Consider the following 26160-nt stretch of genomic DNA (forward strand, 5'->3'; position numbering starts at 1 on the left):
TGTAGTCCCCAGGTAGCCTAACCAGCTAGTCCCTAACTCACCTCTTCCTCATCCTGAACATTCTCAGTAGACATATGCTTCTCTATGGTAAAGAAGGAACAGTGAAAGGAACAGTGAAATGAGTGACTAAGGGTCCCACAGGTATCTGACAGCTCTCAGATCCCATGTCAGAATTTCTTAAAATTCCCTCCCCAGGATGACATTAGGCTACAAAATACAACTGTATGTACAAATAAACAAATAAATGAAGAAATAAATGCATAAGAAAGATATTTTTAAAACATAAAGAAAGCAAACATAACCCTGAACTTCTGACCTATTATAGCTGACTATACGCAATTACACACTTAAAAGACTTCATGATGGTTGTCAGTAAAAGACTTTCCTGACTGCAGTCCCCTCATGTTGGTGTGAAGCTTAAAAGTACAGCCCCCACCCCCCACCCCCCATATTTCCCTTCCAGATCCAAAGCATCTCCCAAATGGGCAAACACGTGTAGGTCTTCACTATTGCTTCTAAATACTGTGAGCCAAGAAGCAATTGGTGTAAAGTACAAAATCTCGGAAAAGCAAGACTTATCTTTTTTTGTGTAATATGCTGTTATCCACATTTCACCTTTACTTCCTCTAAAAATCAAAAGTTGTCTAATGTTTAAAGCGAAGTCAATGGAAATTTAGCAGAATGTTGGCAGCGCAACGGTTCATTCTCAAAAGAATATAAAATTTCATTAATTTCCTAGTAGCTTAACTCGAGTTTTACCTTTCATCTTCACCTACAGACTTTTTAAAAGTTTGTATTCCTGTTGCCCACAAAATTACTTATAATATGTATGCAGACTAGAGAATTTTACAATTATATAAAGCATTGCACATTTAGACGCTACCAACCTGCTCACTCTCTCCTGACTGTGCAAAAGGCAAAAAGAGCTCAGTAATCCTAGCAGAAGAATGCAAATAACGTCAATGCACAGCTGAACTGCAAGCCCTGCCTTACAGGAACTCTCTCTGTCTGCAAAAAAAGACACATACTAAACAGGAAATGCAAGTGAGCTGTGGAAAACCTCAAACTTAAAAATGCAATCGCCAGGCGAAAATTGCATCCATGCATTCACAAATGCATGCACAACCCTTTGCATTTTTGCAAGTAATGCAAACAGGCTCTTACCTTTCGACTGAGACATTTTCCCCTTTCCTTTGGTGGGGGAGGGGAGCACAAAAGACTTTGCCTTGGTTCTCTTCTGTAGCTAGTTTTGCAACAAAGATGCAAGCTGCAGGCGTGCAATCTTCATGCAAGTGGAGTTTCTCTTGACCGATGCAGCAGATGGACTTTCAGGGAATCAAGGTGGAAATGCACACCTTGCAAAACAGACTGGAAAGTGATTTTTCCTCCAGTTGCAACGTTAGGGAAGGCTGTGCTGCAGCTACATGATGGGCCAGGGCTGGCAGCTAAAAGCTCCAAACTTGGAACTGAGTATCTTAGTGCGCAGACGTCCTTCCTGCGAATGGCGCGGTGGCCGCTGGGTAATGTAGTTCCCACGAGGAGTCCACGGGGTTTTGATTTACGGAAACGTGGTCTTCCCGCTCGCTAAGCAAGAAGCTGAGCGCGACAAAGATTGCGCCCAGACAAGCAAGTCAAACACACACTCAGTAGTAAGTGATGGGCGAAATATGTCAAAGCCAACCAGAGGGGGTCATGTTTGTTGTCGAAAAGCCCCAAAAACAACAGCTAAAGAACGCTGGGGTACCTGAAGATTTTTGGTTCCTCTTGGAAGGTCTGTGTAGATGTCCAACCTGTACTTTGTAGCTCCGCACCTGTTGTACGGTTTCTTCCTGTGAACGTTTCACACTCACATCTCCATTAAAAATATTTTTTCTCTCTCTCGGAGAATTTCTTGGTGATTTGGCCCTGCAGAGAATATGTAAAGTTTTATATTCAGTAAGAAACGATCCAGGTCAGTTATTTTCAAGGAGCCTGAAATTTAATACTGGCTAGAGCTGGGGTGGGGAAATTAGGGGGAGGGATCCTCATTTCTTACAGGATTCCGGTAGACATTCTGCTTTTTATAAGTCAAAGCCAATTGTATCAAAATTAAGATTTTTAGAAACTCTTTCTTGCCTGAGGGGGTTAGGAATTGACAGGAATGTCCCTGGCCTAGAGGAGATTACAGGTGGTACTCTTAAGTGAAAAAGTCAAATGTCTTGTATATATTCAGTAAAATCAACAGATATTCTTGAGCTCCCAAGGTAGGCCAGGCATCTTCTATTGCCTTAGGTTGTCCTATACTATGCAGAGCTGTGGGGTGAGCCACATCCTGGTAGAAAAAAAACACCCTTTTCACCAGGAAGCCAGAGATGCACAGAATGCCCTGCAAGGAGTGAGCCCAGCCTGGGTAGAAATGAGCTCAGACTTGCACTTCACTGGGTAGATCATACTCAGGAACGTCCTTTTAATACAAAGAGGGAAGAATGGAGGGTTTCAGGTGTTGAGTTGTTGAGATGTAACCAAAGTTCAGCATCAGGGATGAGGACCACTCATTCAGGGGATACTGAGGATGTCATGTTTCCTTGTATGCAAAAGCTGTGGGGTTGGGCAGAACTTACAGGCCTGGGCTCTGCAGGGACTTAACTGGCAGTCTAGAGGTTTGGACTTTATTCTGCAGTTACTTGGGAGATGGTAACAAGGTACTTGGAAAGATTTGCCAGGTCTGATGGGTGCTAAATGAAAACTGGAAATTTTATTAGAAATTCTAGGAAGCCAGGACCATTTGAGTAAGGATGAATCAGAGACAAGAAAGCCACCATGTGTCAGCTGCAAATTGACAACTCAGCTCTTCAAACAGATATGCATTAAGTCGTGAGACTAACATTAATTACTTCAGTTGATCCCCTTTACTAGTATTATTAAGAAGTGCTCTCCCTGTCATCGCAGCTACTAGAGAGGCTGAGGCAGGAAAATGTTGATGCCAACCTGGGCAGCCTAGCAAGACCCTTTCTCAAAATAAAATGTTGCTGGGTGTCTTGACACATGCCTGTAATTCTAGCACTTGGAAGTCAAGGCAGGAGGATCACTGGTTCCAGGCCAGGCTGGGCTACAGAGGAAGTTCAAGCCCAGGCTTAGCTACATATTGAGACTCTGCCTCAAAAAAGAAAAAAAAAAAAAAAATCAAGGTAGCCTCACATTTCTATTAGCCTCTGCCCCTGAGGATAGATTTCTGTCCCATGAGCACAAGTGCAAGGACTTTCTAGCTGTTTTACTGTCCTTCTGGGTGACCCCTACTGTCCCTTTCTTCTGCACACAGCTCAGCAACTCATCCTTCCAGTCTTTTTCTTCTAAGTCTTTTAACTAGGAGATACTTGTATATAGGTCCATTTCAACATACCCAGTTTACTTTCTAATCATTGGTAGAGCACCTATTTCAGTCCAGGCCCTGGGATAGCTACTGAGCTTCCTGTAGACTCACTTAAACCCAGGCAGGGCCTGAACAACTCCCTAGGGATGCTTTCAATTTGCATTTTATGTGGTTAGCTGTATTGTTCTTAAATTGCCCCAAACACCCTTCTTTAGGGAAGTGTCTTAATCACAACTGGCCTGGTGCAGTTTGCTACTGTCATTTGTGCTTTTACTCTCTGAATAGGCATACCTAGTTCCCAGCTGCCAAATGGATTGTGTTCTGAAAGTCAGTCTGTAATTCATTTTGCCATAGAAGCAATGGTGTGTTCCATAGTTAACGCACATATCCAGGAAAACATGCATACACGTACAGAAAACTTGTAATCCATGAATAAATTGTGAACCGCATATTTTAAAAAGCAAAATGGAGCTGGGGATTTAGCTTAGTGGCACTGCGCCTGCTTTGCAAGCAAAAGGTCCTGAGTTTGATCCTCAGTACCAAAAAAAGAAAAAAAATGCAAAACGGTTCTTTTTTCTTTATGGAAAAAGAAAATTCTGAATTCTGAGTAGGAAATTGGGAACTCTGCCTCTCTGAAAAGTTTTAGCTCCTGGAAGAAGTTCTTCTTGCCTTCGTAAAAAGGTTTCTTCCTCCTACAGAAGAGGCTGAGTCTCTCTGTTCCTCTTCCTGCCAGGCTTTGATAATACAGTAGATTTCCCAGGACAAGAATCACTCCCATCATTGTTCTTCTACATATACATCAATTATTTATCTTGAGGTGACCGTGTTTGGGCCTTATCTTTCCTACCTTTGTGATCTTCTGTACATCAGGTCTTTCTAAGTTGCAAATCTCATGCATTCTCCTCCCAGCTTTTAGTTATCTTTGGGATCAATTCCAAATTCCTTGGAATGGTGCAACTGGCTCCTCCAGATCTGAGCCCTGCCCACCCTACAGCCTTTTGTCTCATGCTCTGTTGATACTGTACCCAGGAGAAACCAAGATTTCTGGTTCTTTACTTGTAGATAGTCTTCACTCTGTCTGGCTAAACTTTTCCACTCTATACCTTGCTCATTCTGATTCGTGCTTGACTTGGATACCACGTTGAAAATTACCTCTCTTCACTCTCGATGTGAATTAAGTGCATTAAGTGCATTCTCTAATTCTTTAACATCATGCATATACATCCCCCACCCTGAGACTCATCACAGTGCTGACAGTAGTTTATGAATGCTTTTGTCTTCACTAGAGGTTGGACTAATGGAAATAAGAGATAATACCTATTATCTCTGCATTCCCAGTGCTCAGGTCAGTATCTACCATATCTGGTACTCAAATGTCTCCTGTAATATCCAGTGGAATAGATGGAGTGAGAATCTGTAACGTTGGCTAATCTGGCCTAACTAGATTTCAACAAGAGAATCAATACCTCATGGGAAATTAGAACACCTAAGAAAAGGCCCAGATGGCCAAGTTAGAGGTGTGAGATTCTTGGAAGGGGGTCCTTACATTAGGTCATACTTGCTTCTAAGATATTTTAAGGTACATGCTGGCTAGAGAAAGTGGTTGTGTACAGTGTCAACTGGGGGCAGTTTTGCCTCCTGGAGACATTTGGCCAAGTCTGGAGACATGTTATGGCTTATGTCTAGATGTTTCCCCAAAGCCTCGTGTGGTCATAGGTGGGGCTTTTTCAGAGGCGGCTGAATTTAGAGTGTGTGATTGATTCGTGGTACAGTGCTAGCATTAAGGGTGGTAGGATTAAGGGTGCTAGGATTAAATCAGTCCACTCATGGGTTTGGCACTGTCCTAATCCCAGTAGCCTAGATAAAATATAAAACGCGCAGAAAGAGCCTGCTAAAGTCCCTTGCTTGCTTCCTTTGCTATCTTCTGCCTGCCATGAACTATTTCTCCTCTGCAATGCCTGCCTGCCATGCCACCGTGCCTTGGCGCCAGCCAATTATGGACTAAAACCTCTACAAACTGTGAGCTAAATAAACCTTTTCCTCTTTAACTTTGTGTTTCTGATATTTTGTCTCAGCAACAAGAGAAAAGTAACTAAGACAAGACATTTTGTCAAAGTGAGGGAAAGGCAGTGATGCTGGCATCTAATGGATTAGGGATCAGGAATATGAAAATCATGCTACAGTGCCCAGTAAGCCTCCCACAACAAAAAATTACACTGTCCAAATGACCGTGTAGAGATTTTCAGAAACTCTGTTGTGGATTATGGAGTTACTGAACATTCTAAGTTAATTTAAAGCTAATGAGATTTGGTATGATATAATTATTTTGACATGTAAAAACCTCTGAGATCTAGATTTGGGTTCTAGTCCTGGCTGTAGAAGTTAGCTGGATCTATCTCCTAAGGCAAGTCCCTTCACCTTTCCATGCCTCTTGTGGTTCCACAGTAAAATAAAGAGGGACAACTTAAGGCCTCTTATACTTCTAGCATTTCATGGCTCTAATACCCAACCCCCATGTCTGACTAAAACTACTAATGATTTTAAAAGAAAGAGGTTTTTTCAGTGTTTTCTTTTGTTTTGTTTATATCAGCGAAACATCTTTCTGTTTAGGAATAAGAGTTCCTGACCCCTTGCTTTGGCAAGACAACAAATGACCATCATAACAATGTTACTTAAGAGGTGAGACTAGAAATACTCATATTATCCTCTGCAATATTACCTGCCAGGTAGCAATATTAATCTGCAGTGGAATCTGGGAATGTTTTCCAACAATGTTTATTTGATTTCAGGAGCAATGTACTAAAATTAAAGCTACAAGTACAAGTGTGAATGTCAACTTTTTTTCCCACTACTGGGGATTAAACCCAAGGCCTTCACATGAGCTACATACAATCCCAGCCTGATTCTTTTTTCTTTCTTTCTTTCTTTCTTTCTTTCTTTCTTTCTTTCTTTCTTTCTTTCTTTCTTTCTTTCTTCTCTTTTCTTCTCCCTCTCCTTCTCTCTCTGTCTTTCTCATTAATTTTGAGATAGAGTCTGAGTCCTCAGTTCCCCAGGCTGGGGCTCAAATGTGATCCTCCTGCCTCAGCCTCCCAGAGTAGTGAGATGCCAGGAAGGCACCACTACCCCCAGCTTCAACTTTTCTAGATTCTACAACATCCTATGTATATATCAGAGAAGCAGATGGAGGATTCTTTTAGGGAACTGGATGTTGAGTTGAGGTGATACAATATATTTGTGTCCAATTATTTTTGTTACCTTTTTAGAGTATCACAGTGCACTATGATTGTTAGCAGAATTTTGGAAATCCCAATATAGATTCAGCTTAGGTTTCAGTGCCTCCTCAGTTGGGCACAGTTACACCTGTGTAGCTCTATCCCCCAGCCCCATCAACTATAGGATAACTTTTTTAAGCAGTCTAATCAAAACAGAATTCTTATCCAGCTGAGACATGAATTTTTCATGTCACCACTTTCATATGTTAATTCATACTGTTGTTCTATGGCTTTGCCTTTTTCTGGCCTCCATTTCTGTCTTCATTTTCTAAATTCTACCCTTCATTCAAAATGCAATCCTCTCTCTCATGAAGATACCTTGGATCACATTCCTCTGCCCTGTGAAAGAGTATCTTCCTTCTTTTAGTTCTGATCGTATCTGTTAGCTCTTATGGGTTATATAGGTCATATCTGACAGTAATATTACTTGAGTAGAACCAAATTGTACATTTCCTGCTCAGTGGTGGTTCTGTTGGTCTTCCTAATCTACTCCTTTGGGAAGATCTTCTACTTGTTGGTTTTTAACCCTTGACCCTACACTCAGCCAGGAGCAGTTTCATCTTCATCAGGTCACTGCAGGCCTAGCACATGTGATGCACGTGAGAGGTGCTCAACCTATACTTGTTCATCTGGTGTTCATATGGCTTTATTACCTACTGAACGAATTCATCCAAAGTAGATGATTATCTGTTCATTTATATGAGCAGTCTTCCTTAAAAATTAAAGAAATAGAGATTTTTCTAGGAAGAATTTAATTATGATATCTAATTAAAATATTATGGCTAACACATTATTAAGATTCTAGATTTTCAAATTACAGTTAGCAAACCTCCACAATTAACAGTGCCTGACATATATTATGGAAATGCCAACAGACTATCCAGAATCTTCATTGGGTTACATCAAATGAAAAATGTATAATATGAATTTTCAGTGTTTCTTAGCAACTAGGGAGCCATGTTGAGCTCCAGTGTAATGTTATTTTAACCTTTTCTTTCAGACATACTGAGTCTTGGGCAGGCATGCTAACCTCAGCTGAATAACAAAAAGATGGCGGTTCTAGGACAGTAAGAAAGGAAATTATTCCAGCCCAGCATCGAACTCTGCAAGTTCCAGTGTATCATCTGGGGGGAGGGGGTGGGATAAAAGCACTGACAGGCAGTGAACTATTCCACATTGTTAAACTGAATAATATACAGCATCTAAAAGATTTAAATTCTGTTTGGTCAAGAGAGAAAATTAAAATAGTGTTTAATCAAATGTACAATATATATACTTTTCTCTTCTATCTAATCTCTAACCAATTTCTGTCTGTGTGTATCTAGAAACGTATATGCACATACATACACTATATATAGATTATATATAATATACATATGTACAAGAAGTGATCAAACTATACAGTGAATGTTTAAATTTTAAAAATTTGTTACAATAAAAGACACATTGCCATTAATAGCCCCAAAAGTATTCCCTCTCACTTCAAATACACTTATTCCATCATTCTTGCCATTTTCTGGAGCAGTTCTGGAAGTCCTCCTTCTTGACTGTCTTTATGAAGTGTGTTTAAAAATACAGTGAACACTGCCTCTGCTGAGTACCATCGAAAGAAAAAGCAGGCTTGTAAAAAAAACATAATGACAAGTCCTCATCCACCTTATTCATCAAATGTGACACCATGTGACTTCTGGTTCTTCCCTAAATGACCTTGAAAGGTAAATAATTCAAAACATCAAGACAGCCACAGGAGTGCAATTAAAGGCACTCATGAAAGAGGACTTCCAGAACTGCTTCAAAAAGTGACAAGAATGATGGAATACATCTGAAGTATTTGGAGGGAGATTAATGCTAATATGTCTTTTACTGTAATAATTATTTTTTAAAACTTGAACATTTACCATATTTTAGATCATACTTCATACATACACATATGTTTGTGAATGTATATGTGTGTATATATATAGTTTTTCTCTCATATACCACTCACTCACTTTCTGATAGGCCCTGATTCTGCCCTCTCTGGCTTCAAAACTATCTGAAGAAACCAGAGATCTTCAGGAAGCCAAATAAATGGTTATGGTCTAAAAGTGAGGTTAAAGTTATATATAAATCTGGAACTCCTTTGTAATATACACAATTAATTTCATAGTTAATTAGTTACTGGCTTATATAATATAGAGTAATTGAAAAAGAATTGCACATTGACCACGCAGACCCTTAAATATCTCACTGTGCAACTTCTTCCAGAGAAGATACCTCTGGAACCTCATGTCTGAAATCTCTTTGATTGCCATTTTAGCTGTCAAAAGTAATATACTACAAAGAGGACAGTGGTGATTGGTGCAGGCACTGGTGACATGAGAGGTACATATTAAATATTTATTGAGTTATAGAAAAAGTTGAGATAACTGTTCTACAATGTAGGGTTATCAAAGTGCAGCCCATGTGCCAAATCCAGCCTTCTGACCATTATAAAGAAAGTTTTACTGGAACACAGCTATGTCCATTCATTTATGTATTGTTCATGGCTGCTTTTGTACTATAAAAGAGTTGAATATTTGGAACACAGAGTATCTGGCCTCCAGAAACTTAATACATTTCTTTTTAAAAAATACATTTGTAAAGGTGTTCATTTCTCATGGATTTATACTGTACTTGAAATGCTTCTAACGCTAAAGTGGTTAACTCCGTAATTAAACTGTAAAATTCCTCAAGATACTTTTATAGACCCTAGAGACACTATAAAGATCAGCAGAGAGTCTATAGAAAGTGTTATAAATATTAATGATACAATGATTAAATTGAGTTTTTATCATAAGAAAATAAATCTTGTATACATAAGAAAGCATGCTTCCTTAGTTTACCTTGACTAAATCTGACTTTCCACCTACCTTATTTTTCTACATCTCTCATGATGGTCAAGTCCTATGTGTTTGTATGTTTAAATACCAAGTCCATGTACTTACAAAAGAATTAGGGAAAATTAAAATATAAAATTCAGCTTGAGAAAAACAAGCTATAAAAGACGTATGTCACAAATTTGCTTGTTATCCCAGGGACTGAAAGGAAGAAAACTGATAAACAGAGAAAAGCATCCCAATTTATTATATCTTATTTTTTTAAATGTAGTAAGACTTTGATTATGATGTATACTTGTGAAAGGCATCATATGGGTTATAAAAATAAACAAAGTATGATTTCTTGCATGAGAAGCTTAAAATCTTGTGGATAATGTTAATAACATTTTTATAATATTTTCATTTTCAGGTCCCTTCCAGTCTATCATATCATTTTATCCCCACAGTGACACTGAGAAATGCATTGTTGCAACCTCCCAGCTTGGCATCATCATTCTATGTGATTGCTTTACTTTTACAAGATGAAAACCATAAGCTGGGTGTGGTGGCACGCCTGTAATCTCAGCATTCAGGAAGGTGAGGCAGGAGGATTGCCACAAGTTCGAGGCCAGCCTGGGCTACATAGTGAATTCTAGGCCAGCCCAGAATTGACAGAGTGAAATAGACAGAGTGAAACCCTGTCTCAACAAAACAAAACATGTGGTTTAAATCTTCACTGCAAGTGTAAACATTTGTCTTCTGATTCCTTATTGCTTTCTTTAAACTATCCAATCTAATCTTGAGCAAAGTAACTTTTAAAAAGCATCCTAAAAATGTACATTTTTTTAGACTAAAAGTAATCTGGTAGCATTTTGCCTCATTCTCTGTTAGTTCTTAATAGGACATACTCAATGCATGACTACTAAAGTCCACAATAAGTCTTGCATATCTCCTTTTCACTCTGTACCTTGGCCAATACACTTGGACTGTTCAATAAATGCTGTACTGTTTGAGGATGAGTTCGAAACACTGATTCAGGACATAGTGCTCTGCCCTTCAAACCTCCTTGATCTGTTTACATTGATATTAATAGATGGTTCTGGGCTTCATTCACAGACTTGAACACTTCAGGTCACACTGACCTGCTGCACCTAAAAAAAAACAAAACTACTAAGCATTTTAGGACGTTTTTAAGGTAGCTGACATGCAAATTATGAAAAAAAAAGTTGAAAAATAAAGATGTCTTTAAGTACAGGTACACAGAAACAATTAGTCAGCATAACAAATAAACTTGTTTTTAAATTATTCCATTTGGATTAGTGTCCAAAGAGAATGTTTCATAATTAACAGTGTACAGCAGGTAAGTTGAAAGATGCTGAAATAATGATTTTTCACTTTGTTTTCATTTGAGATTGATATATCAATTTTATTTCTAGACCAAATTAAAAAATAATAGATTCTACATATTTTCATTACTACATCACATAACAGAATAGTATTTTAAAATTGTTATGTAATTGTATAGTATTAGAGAGTAAGTATTTGAAAATATAATCAATATCTGATAGCATTTTGCAGATTGGTCTTCCTACCATCTGTACAAGTTAAGGATGACCTCTTTATGGTGCAAAAGCATGAGATACATATTACACATTTGTTCGCTATTTATCCTGCAGTGCACAGGTTAAAACTGCAGAGATACACTAGACTGGACTCTACGGCCACTAGAATTCTTTGGCAGTCTATTCTAGAGCCCCATTCTTGTACTTTGTAGACATTTAGATGAAAACTGAACAAAATCTAGAAATTTTGCATGCTGCTTAGAGACAACTGGAAATTTCTATTTTATAGGTCTTTATTTATCCCTTTGTTTCTGGGTTTCTAAACTCACATAAATATCAAAACGCATTTATTAAACAGTTTTGGGCATGTTGCCAAATCGGATGCCACTGTATATAAAGAAACGGTGTAATATGGTAACACCATCTGGCACTGTGAATAATTTTTTGAAATGCTTGTGGAATTTTCAAAGAAAAGTGTAAGATATTTTGTGTTCTTAAGTTTATTCCCATGAGATCCATGATTTTGGAAGCTTGTTATCACATTTTTGATAAACATTTGGATAATGTTTAATAACCAGATAGTCCTTTATGAAAAAAATACAGTGCCTGACTTTATCTTTTAATATTCATTTGCCATATAGGAGCCTCAGAAAGTAGTTATTTAAAACATGCTATGTAAAAAAACTTTCAAGGATTTATGAACTCTATAATATTAATGTTAACTCCATCCTAATGAGGTAGCAAACCAAAGTGCCTCCCAGTGTGAAGCTAAGCAAAATGAAGTGCATCCAAAACATCTTTGATCCCTATAGGATCTAGAAAGGAACTAATGTATTGGTAACTTAGGGCTCCAGTTTTACAATGTGAAGACTTTGGTAGAGATAGTATGGTGTAAAATACTAAATACACATTGCTTATGACATCTAACTACTTACTAAGCTAGATTAAAAAATAATTAGAACTTTGGGAGTAACTTGGCACCCCAAAGGTAAAGTACATTACTCTATTTATTCCTTTACCTATTGATACTGGTTACTTTCTTTATCAGTATCAGAGGAGTCAAATTGATTCAGATTTTAATTTGGTAGGCTGACAGGACTGTTCTAGTTTGCAGACTGATAATCTTCTTGCCATAATTTTAAGTGACCTAATTTTATATGATGTTCAGCTAGAACCAATACCAAGATGAAACTAAAGCATTGTTACAAGCTATTCTTTGATAGATTTTAAATTAAGTACCAGAGAAACAAATATGTTCAAAATGATTAAAAGAAGATTAGACTGTCCTTGTTGCTTCTGTTATCTTCTGGCTGCCATGGATTGTTTCTCCTCTGCAAGAACTGTCTGCCATGCCACCCTGCTTTGGAGCCAGCTGATTATGGACTGAAACCTCTGTGAACTGTAACCCAAATAAATCTTTCCTTTAAAAAAAAAAGATTAGACTATTTGTATGTTACCAGCATATTAATATGCCTCCCAACCCAGACACATAAAATTCTGTGTTCTACAAAGGATGTGTAGATATGTCAGGTTCAAGTTCTTATATAACCAATAGCTATGGGCTATTTTTGAAGGGTGGTGGGAACTCTAAGGTGTGGAATTTATATCCTGAAGTGCTCTTCTATATACTGCATTTCATATGTTATGTTTCAAGCTCAATTTTAGAAGGAATCAACAAATGTTGCTTAAAAATTATTCAAAGGATGTCTGCTAATTTTTTTTACTCACTTTTAATTTGGGAGGGAGTTTAAGGAAGTAAAGTTATAACTAAAGCATGGGCTCTGGAGCCAAACTCCTTGTGTTGGACTACCACCTCCTTAATTACTATTTTTGTCATCTCAAGCTAAGCAAATCCCTTTTCTATGCCTCAGTTTCTTCACCTATGATAAGGCTGTAATAATAGTACCTACCTTGTGGGGTGGTTAAGAAGATTGAATGAATTAATACACTCAAACCCTAAGAAGAGTAGCTGGTACATTTGTGCCCTAAATCTATCAGTTATTGAGGCTTTTGATTATTATTATTGCTATGAAATTTACAGACATTGATTCCTTTCTTGAGAATGAAGATTCCATAGTTGATATTGAAGAAAACTGAAATATAAGAATGTGTATCCTACCAAGTAATACAAAAACAAAAACTCTTCCTTTTTAGGCCAGAATTCTTTTTAAAGCTCTGCGATCAGAAGAATGCCATCAATCAACATTAGAAATTATGACTAAAAGGCTTAGTGAATAGAGGGAAAAAGAGAAATATTTTTTCTTATTACAGCAAATCAAAACACTGCTGGAGGCTGTTAAGAGGAAATGGGGGCCATCTGGAGAAAACAGTTCCATTCTACAGTGTGGAATAGATTTAAAGAGCAGCTGAATAGCTGGGGTATGAAAAATATAGGCCTTATGGTCATATAATATCATAGATTAACAGAATGAACAGCAGGGGGTGTAGTGGTGGTTAGTGAGAGAGGAAAAGAGTTATCCACCTTCCAGCATCAGTGTTTATGGTATGTTTGCCTTTATTGAAGAAATATACTGGTGACATTTGGGTTCTTTCCAGTCATCTGAGTGCATTAGAACCTTAGCATTCTACATCCTTCTGTTTTATTTATTCTACCTATATATCTCTCAAATTCATTTTCTTTATATTCACTTTTTACTTGCAACCATTACTAGTGGTTGGTGCCCTCTTATTGATTAATTTGCTCAATTAAAAAATTTACATTAAGCATATTTTAATTAACTTATTTATTTTTGGTACCAGGGATTGAACTCAGGGCCTTATGCTTGCCAGGCAGGTGTGGCACCACTGAGCTACATCTCTGGCCCATAGGCATATTTTTAAAATCACCAAAATAGATTTTCCCCAGTTTCCTAGTTACCTGATTAATAAATCGCAGATGGAGTATTTTATTACTATTTAAAATGGAGAAACTCTTATTAAAGATTTACTCTATGGAGTCTATGTTTAAAGTAATTGTTTCATACCTATCCAAAATGATCCATGTAGGCTTTTTTGGAATTAGACAGGGCAAAGAAGAAAAAGAAATTTGATAATTTTTATCAGCTGAAATATTTTATTTCCATCATAATAAGTTTTAAAACATGTATACAAAACAAGTATCTCCTTTTAAGTACAGTGTGGAAATCATCCTATAAAAATCTACAAGATTTCAAAAAGACAGAATTATGTTGAAATTTTTAATGTGTTCAAAAAAATCAAAGGCATATCCCATAGGTAACATGTTCTATTGCTTCCCCCATAATATTATTATCATTTTCTCTATTGATTATGGATTCTAAAGCTAAATTTTTGACTTGGCTAAGAATGTGTACATTTAGCCTTCTAGCTTTCATTATTCTAGTTGAATTATTTTAGGAATTTGTCATCAATACTAGTTTTCAATAGATAATAACTGAACAAAATAAGGTACAGTATTTTGAAGATTTCACGTTCACAGCAACTGAGATTCCTTCAAAGGCAAAAGGTTTCTGCAGCAAGAGCTGAGAAAATATCTATCAGCGCACCTTCCAAAAAAATGAATTGAGCCTTATGTCTTCACAACTGTACTTTACAAATAAGTCACACGGAAGATGAAGAGCTGAGCAGTAGCACTCCTCACTGGTGGATGATATTCCAGTTTTCTCTTCAATCAATTTTGTGTAATGCTTTGGAAGCAGAATAACAAGTAATATAAAATCATTTTTCAAGATGCTGTATGTACACACTCTTAATTCTATTTCGGTATTCACTGGAACAGGCAATTTATGTGACACACTCATAATGCTCTAAGAACAAAGACCAATATACCTGAAGGTTATAAGTGCTCTTGAATTTTCCAGATGCAAAAAAAAATTTTAGATATTGAAATGTGCCAGGTTTACGGTCTCCATGGTGAGTCTCAGGAAGTAGGCCCACTGTGTACATTAATTTTATTCTCAGATTCAGAGAGTGGATGTAGGCACTTCCTAGCAAGCACAGACAGGTAGTAATGAGCAGTGTGTGCTATGGAAGATGGAAGGCTAAAAGGATTTGGGCATCAGCTGCCAAACAGGAGTATCTTTCACTCTTGGAAAAACGGGTATTCGATCGACCTGTTTGTGGTGCTTACTCTAGGTTTCAGGGTCAGAACATCCCTGTGTGACTGAAATGAACCTCCTATTTTCAAGTGGAAGCGAGGAGTAGGTCGTGTAAAGGACAGTGTATTAATCCTTTTGGCACATCACAGCCATTTTGCTGGTTTTGTTTTACCTTGGGGAGATGTATAAGGCTGAGAGCAGAAACACCCTGTATGTGTACCCCTCTTGTGATTCTACCCATGATTGCAGCATCCCCTTCATGCACACAAGAGTGACGTGGGAGATTCCAAAGTTCAAAAGTAGCTCTGTATCTTTGCTCTCTTTTTTCTTCCTTGAATGTTTACATGGTGTTATTTTTCCTCTAATCGCACCAATGGTGACTTACAGAAGAATTTTCCCTCCCAGCATACCTAGAAATACTGTTCATGTTTAAAACACTCCCAGCTACCTGACAAATAATCAAATATGGAAATCCATGTATTACAAGAGACACTGTAATTTTACAGCTTTCTTTCCTTTTCATGAAATCCAACCTGAACAAACAGATCACAGAGATTGCATGTTTGTTCCATCTCCATGAATTTTCCCTGAAGTTCCCCCATCTTTGGGGGCACAGTCCTGCCTAAACTTGTTTCTATTACATTCCACACGCAGGGCAGAGTTCTGAATGTGGAAACGCACTGCCCTTGCCCTGTACCACGTTATGTAATAGCCATAAATGTTCACGTGTGCCTGTTTATTAACTATGAGGAGGAAGAGAGAGTGCAAAGCTGAACTTTGATGTAATTTCTTGCCCCCCCAAAAAACTTACTCAGTTCATAAGTACAGGTAGAAAGGTGCTTTACCCTAAAGCTTGTGGCCACATTATGAAATCACCAAGGACAACTGAGACAGGAAAGTTTGGACTTTATTAGTCCCTAGTCAGAAAATTGGTCTGTTTTAATAATTTGCTTTATTAGCTAACAGCTGGCATGGTATTCTCAGATTCTAGCAGCTAAGAGACCAACATGCTTATTTAGCTATATCTAACTGTTGGAGTCATCTCATTCAATGACTAAATATATTTGGAGAGAAAACAAAACAAGAGGAGTGTAAAAGTGCAAGGACCTAAATTGGGACTAAAAGAATGTTTTAAAGTCAGCTAGTGTAAGGGTTCATTATAACTTCATAGTTCACATAGACAAAGAGGACAGCTCCAGAAATCTCTCAGGGAGCCTCTTGAGTTCTGCCACTCATTTGTTTATTTGTTTGTTCATTTCTTCATTGTGTTTTGGAGGGAAGATAGAGTAAGGAAAAGAATGAGGTTGGGCACCTAATTTGATGATCTCATTCTTACCAAGGGTTTTACCTGTCTGTCATGGTAGGAAGAATCTTTATTGCAAAATCAATTGAAGATAACTGTATTTATTTATTTTTTGAGATAGGGTTTCACTATGTAGTTCAGGCTGGCCTTGAACTCACAGTGCTTCTCCTGCCTCATCCTCCCAAGTACTGGGATTATAGGCATGTGCCACCATGCCACGCTGGATAATTGTATTTAAATGGGTAGTAATCATAGAAATCATTTCTCTGAAACTTGCACTCAGGGATAGGGTGTAGCTCAGTAGAACAGCACTATGCCTAGCACATGTGAGGCCCTGGGTTTGATCTCCAGCACTGGGAAAAAGTTTATATATATATAAGCATTTAACTTGCATTCTAACTTCTTTTAAATTTACTTTGGAAATCCAACAACCTGTCAGGACAAATGAGGTAACAAAGCTGGGTCTGTAGTAAAAGAAGAGCTAACTGGTGAAAAAACAAAATGACTGTGAGACATAACCTCATATTCTTTAGGATGGCCACTATAAATTTAAAAAGAAAGAAAGAAAACAAACATTGGCAAGGATGTAGAGCCAAATGAATTCCTTGTGTATCATTGGTGGGAGTGTGGAAGGGTATAGCTATTATGGAAAACAGGGTGGAAGTTCTTCCAAATATGAAAAATAAAATTACCATGTGGTCCATCAATCTCTCTTTTTAATTTATATCTAAAAGAATTGAAAATAGGATCTCAAAGACTTGTTTGCATATCTATATTCATTGCTTCATGATTCTCAGTAGTCAAAAAGTGGAAGAAACCTAAATGCTCACAGTGGGTAAAGGGATAAAGAAAATATGAGTCTCTGAAAGCCACCCACCTGGACTCTCTGAAGTGATAACAGCAGAAGTAGCAACAAAGATGAATGAGGCTCTAGAAAGAAATCAAAGCAGAAATAATTTCCCAGATAACTACAGTGAGGTGTCCAGAATGAAAGACATGGTTAGTGACTCTAGAGCAGATACAGATAAAAAAGTAGGGGAGCTCAGGAACATGATTAAAAGTATGAATACCCAGCATAGGAAAGAAATGGAAACCATGAAAACCCAGCATAGGAAAGAAATGAAAATCATGAATACTTAGCATAGGAAAGGAATGGAATCCATGAAACCAATTCAAACAGATAGCCAGAAGATTAAAATCTCCATTCACAGTATATGCAGCAGAATGAGCCAATATGAGAACAGAATATCAGATATAGAAGACAGATTGCAGTTAGCAATCATGAAATGAGAGATTTCTTTTTGTTGTTGTTTTTGTTTGGGGCATTTGTTTGTTTGTTTTGTTTTGATTTTTTGGTACCGGGGATCAAACTCAGGACCTTGCACTTATGAGGCAGGGGGCGGCACCACTGAGCTAAATCCCTGGCCACAAGAGAGATTTCTTAAAAAGAGCAAGGGACCATGAGAGATCAGTCCAGCAGCTCCTAGATGATGGAAAGAAGAATTCCATAAGATTGATCGGAGTCAATGAAAAAGCAGGAGATAGCGCAATAACATTAAAAAACCTGTTCTCAGAAGTAATGGCAGAAAATTTCCCAGAGAAAAAGAATTTGACATACAGATAAGTGAGGCATATAAAACTCAAATTAACCATCATCATCAAAAAAAAAAAAAATCTTCCCCAAAGCATATAATAGTCAAGATTCCAGAAATTCAACATAAGGATAAAATATTAAAAGCTGTTAGAGAAAAGAAATAAATTGCCTATAAAGTAAACCCCACACAAATCACAGCAGACTTCTCAACACACTCTCAGGTCGAAGAGCTTGGAGTGAAATATTTCAAGCCCTAAAGGGAAACAACCTCCAATCCAGATTGATGTACCTTGAAAAACTAACCTTTAAAATTGATGGAGAAATAAGATACTTCCACGAAAAAGAACACCTGAAGAAATTCATGTCCACCAAACCAGCACTCCAAAGTGTTCTGTAGGATATTATAGAAAGAGACAAAAAGGATTACAAATCCATAAACCCCAACAGAATGAATACACCAGGCAAGGAAAGAAATTGAACAGAAAAGGAACAAAGGAAGCCAACAACACGAAAGTAACATGACAGAGAAAAGACAATACATAACAGTTATAATCATCAATGTTAATGGTCTCATTTCTCAAATCAAAAGAAACAGACTGGCAGAATAGATCAAGAAGCAAGATCCAACAATTTTCTGCATATAAGAAACACATTTTATTCAAAAACAAATTCATAGACTGAAAGTCAAGGGATGGAAAACAATAGTCCATGTGACAGAAACCCAGAAAAAGGAAGGATAGCTATTCTATTTGCAGACAAAGTGGATTTCAAGCCAAGCCTGACTAAGAGAGACAAAGGTCACTACATCCTGGTAAAGGGAACAATCCAAGAGGATTGGACTTAGTAGATGTCTGCACATTGTTCCACCCCACAACATCAGAACACATACTCTTTTCAGCTGCACGTGGGATATGCTCCAAAATACACCCCATACTAGCTCATGGAAAATGCTCAAGTAAATGCAAAGAAGTTGGAATTATCCCATGCATATTATCAGAACATAGTGCAATGAAACTGGAAATCAATGGCAAAAGAAAGCACAAGAACTTCATAAACATATGGAAATTAAATAACACCCTCCTGAACAACCAAAAGGTCACAGATGAAATTAAAGAAGAAATCAGACAGTTTCTACAATTAAATAATAATGACAATACAACATACCAGAACTTATGGGACACAATGAAAGCAGTCCTATGAGGGAAATATATAACGGTAAATTCTCATATGAGGAAAACAGAGTGAGCTCAAATAAACAACCTAATATTGAACCTCCACCTTCTAGAAAAAGAAGAGAAAATCAAGCCCAAAGCTCATACAAGGGAAGAAGTTATAAAAATCAGAGCAGAAATTAATGCAATGGAGACTAAAAAAATACAAAGAATCAATGAAACGAAGAGTTGGTTCTTTGAAACAATAAACAAAATTGTCAAACCCTTAGCCAACCTTACCAAAAAGGAAAGAAAAGACCCAAATCCATGCAATTAGGAATGAAAAGGGTGAAATCACAAAAGACTCTGCAGAAATCTAGAAGATCATCAATACCTACTTTGAGAATCTGTATTCTAATAAGATGGAAAATATAGAAGAAATGGACAGATTCCTAGGTACATATGAATTACCAAAACTGAATCAAGAAGACATAGAAATTCTAAATAAGCCAACATCAGCCAATGAAATTGAATATGTAATTAAAAACCTACCAACAAAGAAAAGCCCTGGATCTGATGGATTCACTGCTAAATTTAAAGAAGACTTAATGCTGCTATTTCTCAAAATCTTTAATGAAATTGAAAGGGAAGCAAAATTCCAAAATTCATTCCTGGAAGCAAGCATTACCCAGATTCCAAAACCAGAGAAGGATCCAACCAAAAAAGAGAATTACAGGCCAAGCTCCCTAATGAACATAGGTGCAAAAATCCTTAATAAGACACTGGCAAACAGAATGCAGCAAATCATAAAGAAGGTTATACACCATGACCAAGTTGGATTCATCTGAGAGATGCAGAGATGGTTCAACATACATAAATTGATAAATGTATTAAAATAAATTAATAAGTGTATTATTAACAGAGCCAAGGACATGTGATCCTCTCAATAGATGTAGAAAAGGCATTTGGCAAGGTCCAACACCCATTCATGATAAAAACCCTACAGAAAATTGGAATAGATGGTCTTCTTCTCAGTCTGATAAAAGCCATCTATGACAAACCAACAGCCAACATCATACTAAATGGACAAAAACAGAAAGCTTTCACTCTAAAACCAGGAACAAGATAAGGATGTCCGCTGTCATCACTCTTGTTCAATATAATTCTGGAAACACTAGCCAGAGCAATTAGACAAGAGAAAGAAATAAAAGGAATAAAGATAGGAAGTGAAGAAGTTAAATTATCATTATTTGAAGATGACATGATACTCTACATAAAAGACCCCCCCAAAACTCCGCCAAATGACTTCTAGATTTGATAACCAAATTCAGTGGTATAGCTAGATAGAAAGTCAACACTAAAAAATCAATGGCCTTCCTGTACATGAATAACAAACTTACAGAAAGATAAATTAGAGAAACAATCCCTTTCATAATAGCATCCCCCAAAAATGAAATACCTAGGAATCAATCTAATGAAGAAAGTAAAAACCTCTGCATTGAAAACTGCAGTACTCTGAAAAAGGAGATTGAAGAGCATATCAGAAAATGAAAAGATATTCCTTATCCTTGGATAGGAAGAACCAATTGCAGTGAAAAACGGCCATAGTTCCAAAATCATTATACAGATGTAATGTAATCGAATCAAAATTCCAATGACATATCTCACAGAATTAGGAAAAAAAAATCCTAAAATTCATTTGGAACCAGAAAAGACCTAGAATAGCAAAGGCAATTCTAGACAACAAAGGCAAGGAAGGGGGTATCACAATCCCTGACTTTAAATTATACTGTAATCCTTGACTTTAAATTATAATAAAAACAGCATGGTACTGGCAAAAGAACAGACCTGAGGATCAATGGGACAGACTAGAAGATGCAGAAACAACTCCAGACATACTCAGCCACCTTATCTTTGACAGAGGAGCCAAAGACCTTCACCAGAAGAAAGACAGCCTCTTTAATAAATGGTGTTGGAAAAACTGGCTTTCCGTATGCCAAAGATTGAGACTAGACATATCTTTCAGCATGCACTAACCTAGAATCAAAATCAATCAAAGATCTAAATATTACAACAGAAACACTAAATCTGCTGGAGGAGAGAATAGGTAGAATGCTTGAGGACATAGGAGTAGGCAGACTTCATGAACAAAACCCAAATTACACAGGAAATACTACAAAGAATCAGCAACTAGGACCTCATCTTATTTAAAAACTTTTGCACCACAAGATAAACCACCAACAAAGTGAAGAGACAACCCACAATGTGGAAAACTTTTTTACCAGCTATTCATCAGATAAAGACTATTATCTAGACTATATAAAGAACTCAAAAAAATCAGATCCCTCAAATTTAAAGATCCAATCCAAAATTGGGCATAAGAAATGAAAAGATGGGCCGGGGATTTAGCTCAGTGGTACCACCGCCTGCCTCACAAGCGCGAGGACCTGAGTTCGATCCCCAGAACCAAAAAAAAAAAAAAAAGAAGTGAAAAGACACTTCTCAGATGAAGAATTAGAAACGGCAAATAAACATATAAAAAGACGTTCAACATCACTGGTCAATTGTGAAATGCAAATGAAAACAACACTGAGATTCCTAGAAATAATGGCTGAAATAATGGCTGCTACCTAGAAAGAATGGCTGCTATCAAGAAATCAACCAATAACAAATGCTGGAGGGGCTATGAGGAAAAAGGAACCCTGCTCCAGTGTTGGTGAGAGAGTAGACTGATGCAACCCCTGTGGAAGTCAGTGTGGAGATTTCTCAAAAAACTAAAACTAGAGGCTCCATTTGACCCAGCTATTCCTCTTCTTGGTATCTTCCCCAAAGAATTAAAACCATCATACCACACTGCTACATGCACATCTATGTTTATAGCAGCACAGTTTGTAATAGCCAAATCTTGGAAACAGTCCAAATGTCCATCAACTGAAAAGTAGATGTGGGATTTTTTTATACAATGGAATACTACTCTGCCATAAAGAAGGATGAGCTTCAGACTTTTACAGATTAATGAATGGACCTTGAATCCATACTCTTAAGTGAAATAAATCAGTCACACATGTTTAAATACTGCATTGTTTCTCTGGTGTGAGAAACCAAAGGTGGAAATAAGGACTAAAATATATAATAGATGTTGGGAAATGGGAAGAAAATGTTCAAATGGGAAGGAGAACAAGGGAGGAGCGAGGAAGAAAAGGAGGAGACCAAAAACAAAGTGAAAATAGAAGGAAAAATGCAAACAAAGCTTTTGTGCATTGGGAGGGGAGGGGGCTCGAAAGGAAGAATAGTATAAAATAAAATTTCTTAAACTTAAAAAAAGAAAATATGAGTCATTTTTAGATAAATAAATGCATCTAGAGACCATAATTTTAAGTGAGATAAATCAAACCGGAAGTTTAAATACTGCATTGTTTCTCTTGTGTGAGAAACCTAAAGGGTAAATAAGGAGCAAAACAGCAGCTAGATATTGGCAAACAGGAAGAAAATGTTCAAATGGGAAGGAAGACAAAGGAAGGAGGGGGGAAGGGAAGGGGAAAGGGATTGAAAAAAAGAAAGGGAAAATGGAAACAAAGCTTTTGTAAACGGGAAGGGAAGGCAGAGTTGAAGGGAGGGGAGGGGAATGGGAATAAAAGAAGATTTAAGACATAATATGTACAGGTACAAATTCCCTATGATGAATGAAATTACTGTGTATGACAAATATGTACTAATAAATTTTTTTAAAAGGTGTTTGCCTACAGTGGACTGTTATTCAATCTTTTAACAAAAGGAAATCCTATCATATGCTGCAACATGAATGAGCCTTGAAAACATTACACTAATGAAATAAGCTAGTCACAAAAAGATTAGTACTGCATGATTGCATTTCTGTGAGATCACTAAAATAGTTGAACTCTTCAGAAACAGAAAGTAGAATGGTGGTTTCCATGAACTAGTGGTAGGAAAAAGGGGAATTATTGTTCAATAAGTATAGAGTTTCAGTTTTATGAGATGAAAACTTGTAGACGTTTGTTATACAATAGTATACCCTAGTTAACACCACTATATACTTCAAAATAGTAACAATGGTAAATTTTATGTTGTATGATTTTTACCACAACGAAAGGAAAAGAAAGACAGCTCAGGAGTGGGTGTGGATCCCAGTAAAACCCCAACTGTAATGGTAAGACTAATTCATTCTATGGATTGTTTTAGTTGTCTAATTGTTTAATCAATATTTTGCTATGTTTATGACTTTATGTCTTTTTTTGGTAAATGGTCTCATACATTTTTGGAAATAGGCTAGGCAGAACAGATCAACAAATGAAGACTTAAGAATTCTCATAGTTTATCTCTTCACTTATAATGATCTTCACTTCAATTCATTTCAGCAAACCTGGTCTTCCCATCTACTTTTCTGGTCCTAGGGCAGGGTTTCCCACCCACAATTGACATTTTGTACCAGATAATTCTTTGTTTTGAGGGATGGTCCTTTGCACCGTCGCCTCTCTGGCCTCTCCTCACTGAATGCCAGTAGTAGCCCTCCAGTTATGACAACCCAAAATGTCCTCAGATTTTGCCAGGTGTCCCCTATATGCAAAATTACCACTCATTTAGAAACAGAACTAGAGCAAAGAACCTTCTAAAGTATTTTCAGTTTACACATACTTTCCTGAGCATGTGGCATCTCTTTTAATTCTCAACAATGTCAGTTTGGCAATGAATTAACTGGTCACCCAGCATGTCTCAGTAAGCAGCAACTCCCTGTTTCCAGTTGGTCATTGCTATTGCTCAGATGTTCTTAACTCCTCTCCCTCTTTTGTGTCCCCATTCAGCCTTTCTAAATGCTGTTGAAACTGCCTTCCAACCATACAAGCTGTCCAGAACTTCTCTCTACATCAGCTGATAGCATAGAGTCTGAGGCTTCTCCTATCTTGTCCAGAAGAATATGTGTCCTTTTTCTGACTGTTCTCAAACAGCTACCAGCATTATTATGTTTCATTAGCCACACAGATTATGCCATTCCTCAATGAAGACCATGCCATAGCTTCACAAAGTCGCCTTATAGGACGCACTGTTCCTGCCATTGGCCTCATTGCTATTCCTTGAAAACCTGGCACTCTCTAGTTTGAAGATTTTCCTTGGTCAAATCTTTCTGCTGTACCCTTCTTTCCCCTCACCTGGCTAGTTATATGGCTGGTTCCCTCACTTTTACAGTCTGAATTCTATGGCAACTTCACAGGGAAGCTTTTCTCTGATCAAACAACTTAAAATTGCACCTTTTGCTCTTTCCTGATATGCTTTTCTTTTTAAGCATAGTTCTTAACCGTATCTGACATGTTAAAATTTTACCCATTTGTTTCTTTATTTACTTAGTTGTCTGTTTATTTCTATCCAAATTCATATGTAAACCCCACACAGACAGGAATTTTTCTGTTTTGTTCACTGGCATATATTCAGTGTTTATTGCATTTTTGAGGAAACACGTAGTAGGAACTCAATAAATATTTATTGAATGAATGCAATAATAAATTTATCGAATACGTATTGTCTTCTAAGTGTTAGACACTGGGACTACAAAAATGAATGCAGTATAGCTCTTACCTTCAAGGAGGTTACGATCTAGTCAAGGACATTCTTGAGCATAAATTAGTAAAGACAATATAGTGAAATGCTTATGATAAAGAGAAGCATACATGGCTGCAGTACAATGAAGGAGAAAAAATTTGTAACTCTGCAATGAGGAGGAAGTGGAAGTAGTGAGGTGATGGTACTTAAAATGTCCTTTCTTGCCACCCATTTGCAGTCTGTTATGTGCATAGCTGCTGCAATACTTGGCAACATAAAGCCATTGCAACTGTCTTCATCCCATACACCTACACCTACAGTATGGCGTTCAACCTCTCTAGCATGGTTTACAAAGCTCATCATAGTCTGGTTTGTGTCTAGACTTGCCCATTGCTACTCTCTTCCAAAGAGCCTTTCCATCTGAGTAGATTGATAGGAACAGGATGTGTTTCCAACACCTTCAGCTTTGCCTTATCCTTGGAATCCTCTCCCCCACTGTAAACTACTTGCCAGGTTTCAAGTTTCAGCTGAAAGGGAACAGCTTCTAAGGACACCTTCTCCACGTCACCTTCCGGCTGGGTGAATTATCATATAAAAGGCCAGAGAGAGCTGTAAGAGTTAATTTTATGTATCAACTAGAATGGGCCTAGATATCTGATGAGGCATTATTTCTGAATGCCTCTGTAAGGATGTTTCCGGAAAAGATCAGTTTTGAGCTGGCAGACTAAGGAAAGAAGATCTAGCCTTATCAGTGTGGGTGGATATTTGGACAAATTTGCTCTCTGTTTTAGCTAGCAAATCCAGCTTCTCCTACCAACTGAACATCAGTACTCCTGGATCTCCTGTCTCTGGATTTTGGATCCCTCCCCAAACCATTCTTACACCTTTAGGTTTAGACTACACTATAGCACCAGCTTTCCTGGCATCCAGCTTGCAGACAGCAAATTGTGAGACTTCTTTGCCTCTGTAGTCACTTGAGCCAACCCATCATAATAAATTTGTTTCTGTATGTCTAGCTATCCGTCATCTATATGGTGTGTGTGTGTGGGTGTGTGTGTGTGTGTGTGTGTGTGTGTGTGTGTGTCTTTGTCTGTATACACAGATTTGTTATGTTTCTTTGGGCAAGTCTGAGTAATACACAGCTGAAAACTTTGGAAAATGTACATTTCCTAAAAAGATGGAACCTATTAATAAGGGTCAAAAATGTTGCAAAAAATAAATACCATCAATGAAGACTATGAGCTTTTATTTACAGCCTAAGATTCACATTCAAAAAGCAAAGAAATAAAAATCTATAGTAGGTCAATGAAAAACAAACAAACAAACAAAAACAACAGAACAGTGCCAAAGCATGGACAGTGGAAGAAGAGGAAAATGGGTACCAGGTGAAAACATTTCTCTCAACTGCCTGAGATTTCATCTGAGAAAGAGGAAAATGAAGTTCCAGACCACACTACACTTAT

General features: G+C 37.4%; 1 protein-coding gene across 5 annotated transcripts in view; it reads right to left on the bottom strand.

Annotated features, from left to right (window-relative positions):
- Map2k6 (mitogen-activated protein kinase kinase 6) overlaps window positions 1-26160 on the bottom strand; it is a 195993-nt gene that overhangs the window by 121762 nt on the left and 48071 nt on the right. For 4 of the 5 annotated variants that reach the window (XM_021248612.2, XM_087208573.1, XM_021248611.2 and 1 more), the window contains 2 exons: window positions 10426-10609; window positions 1165-1905 (listed from right to left, as the gene is read on the bottom strand). In XM_021248612.2, coding sequence (XP_021104271.1) covers window positions 1165-1180 — 16 coding nt within the window. In that variant the 5' untranslated portion in view covers window positions 1181-1905; window positions 10426-10609. The remainder of the gene's footprint in view (window positions 1-1164; window positions 1906-10425; window positions 10610-26160) is intronic. The other variant, XM_087208572.1, reaches the window with a different exon arrangement.

Source organism: Heterocephalus glaber, unplaced genomic scaffold (genome assembly GCF_053883595.1).
Source record: "Heterocephalus glaber isolate CG9 unplaced genomic scaffold, H.glaber_assembly_v1.0 deba00000937, whole genome shotgun sequence".
Taxonomy (NCBI): Eukaryota; Metazoa; Chordata; class Mammalia; order Rodentia; family Bathyergidae; genus Heterocephalus; species Heterocephalus glaber.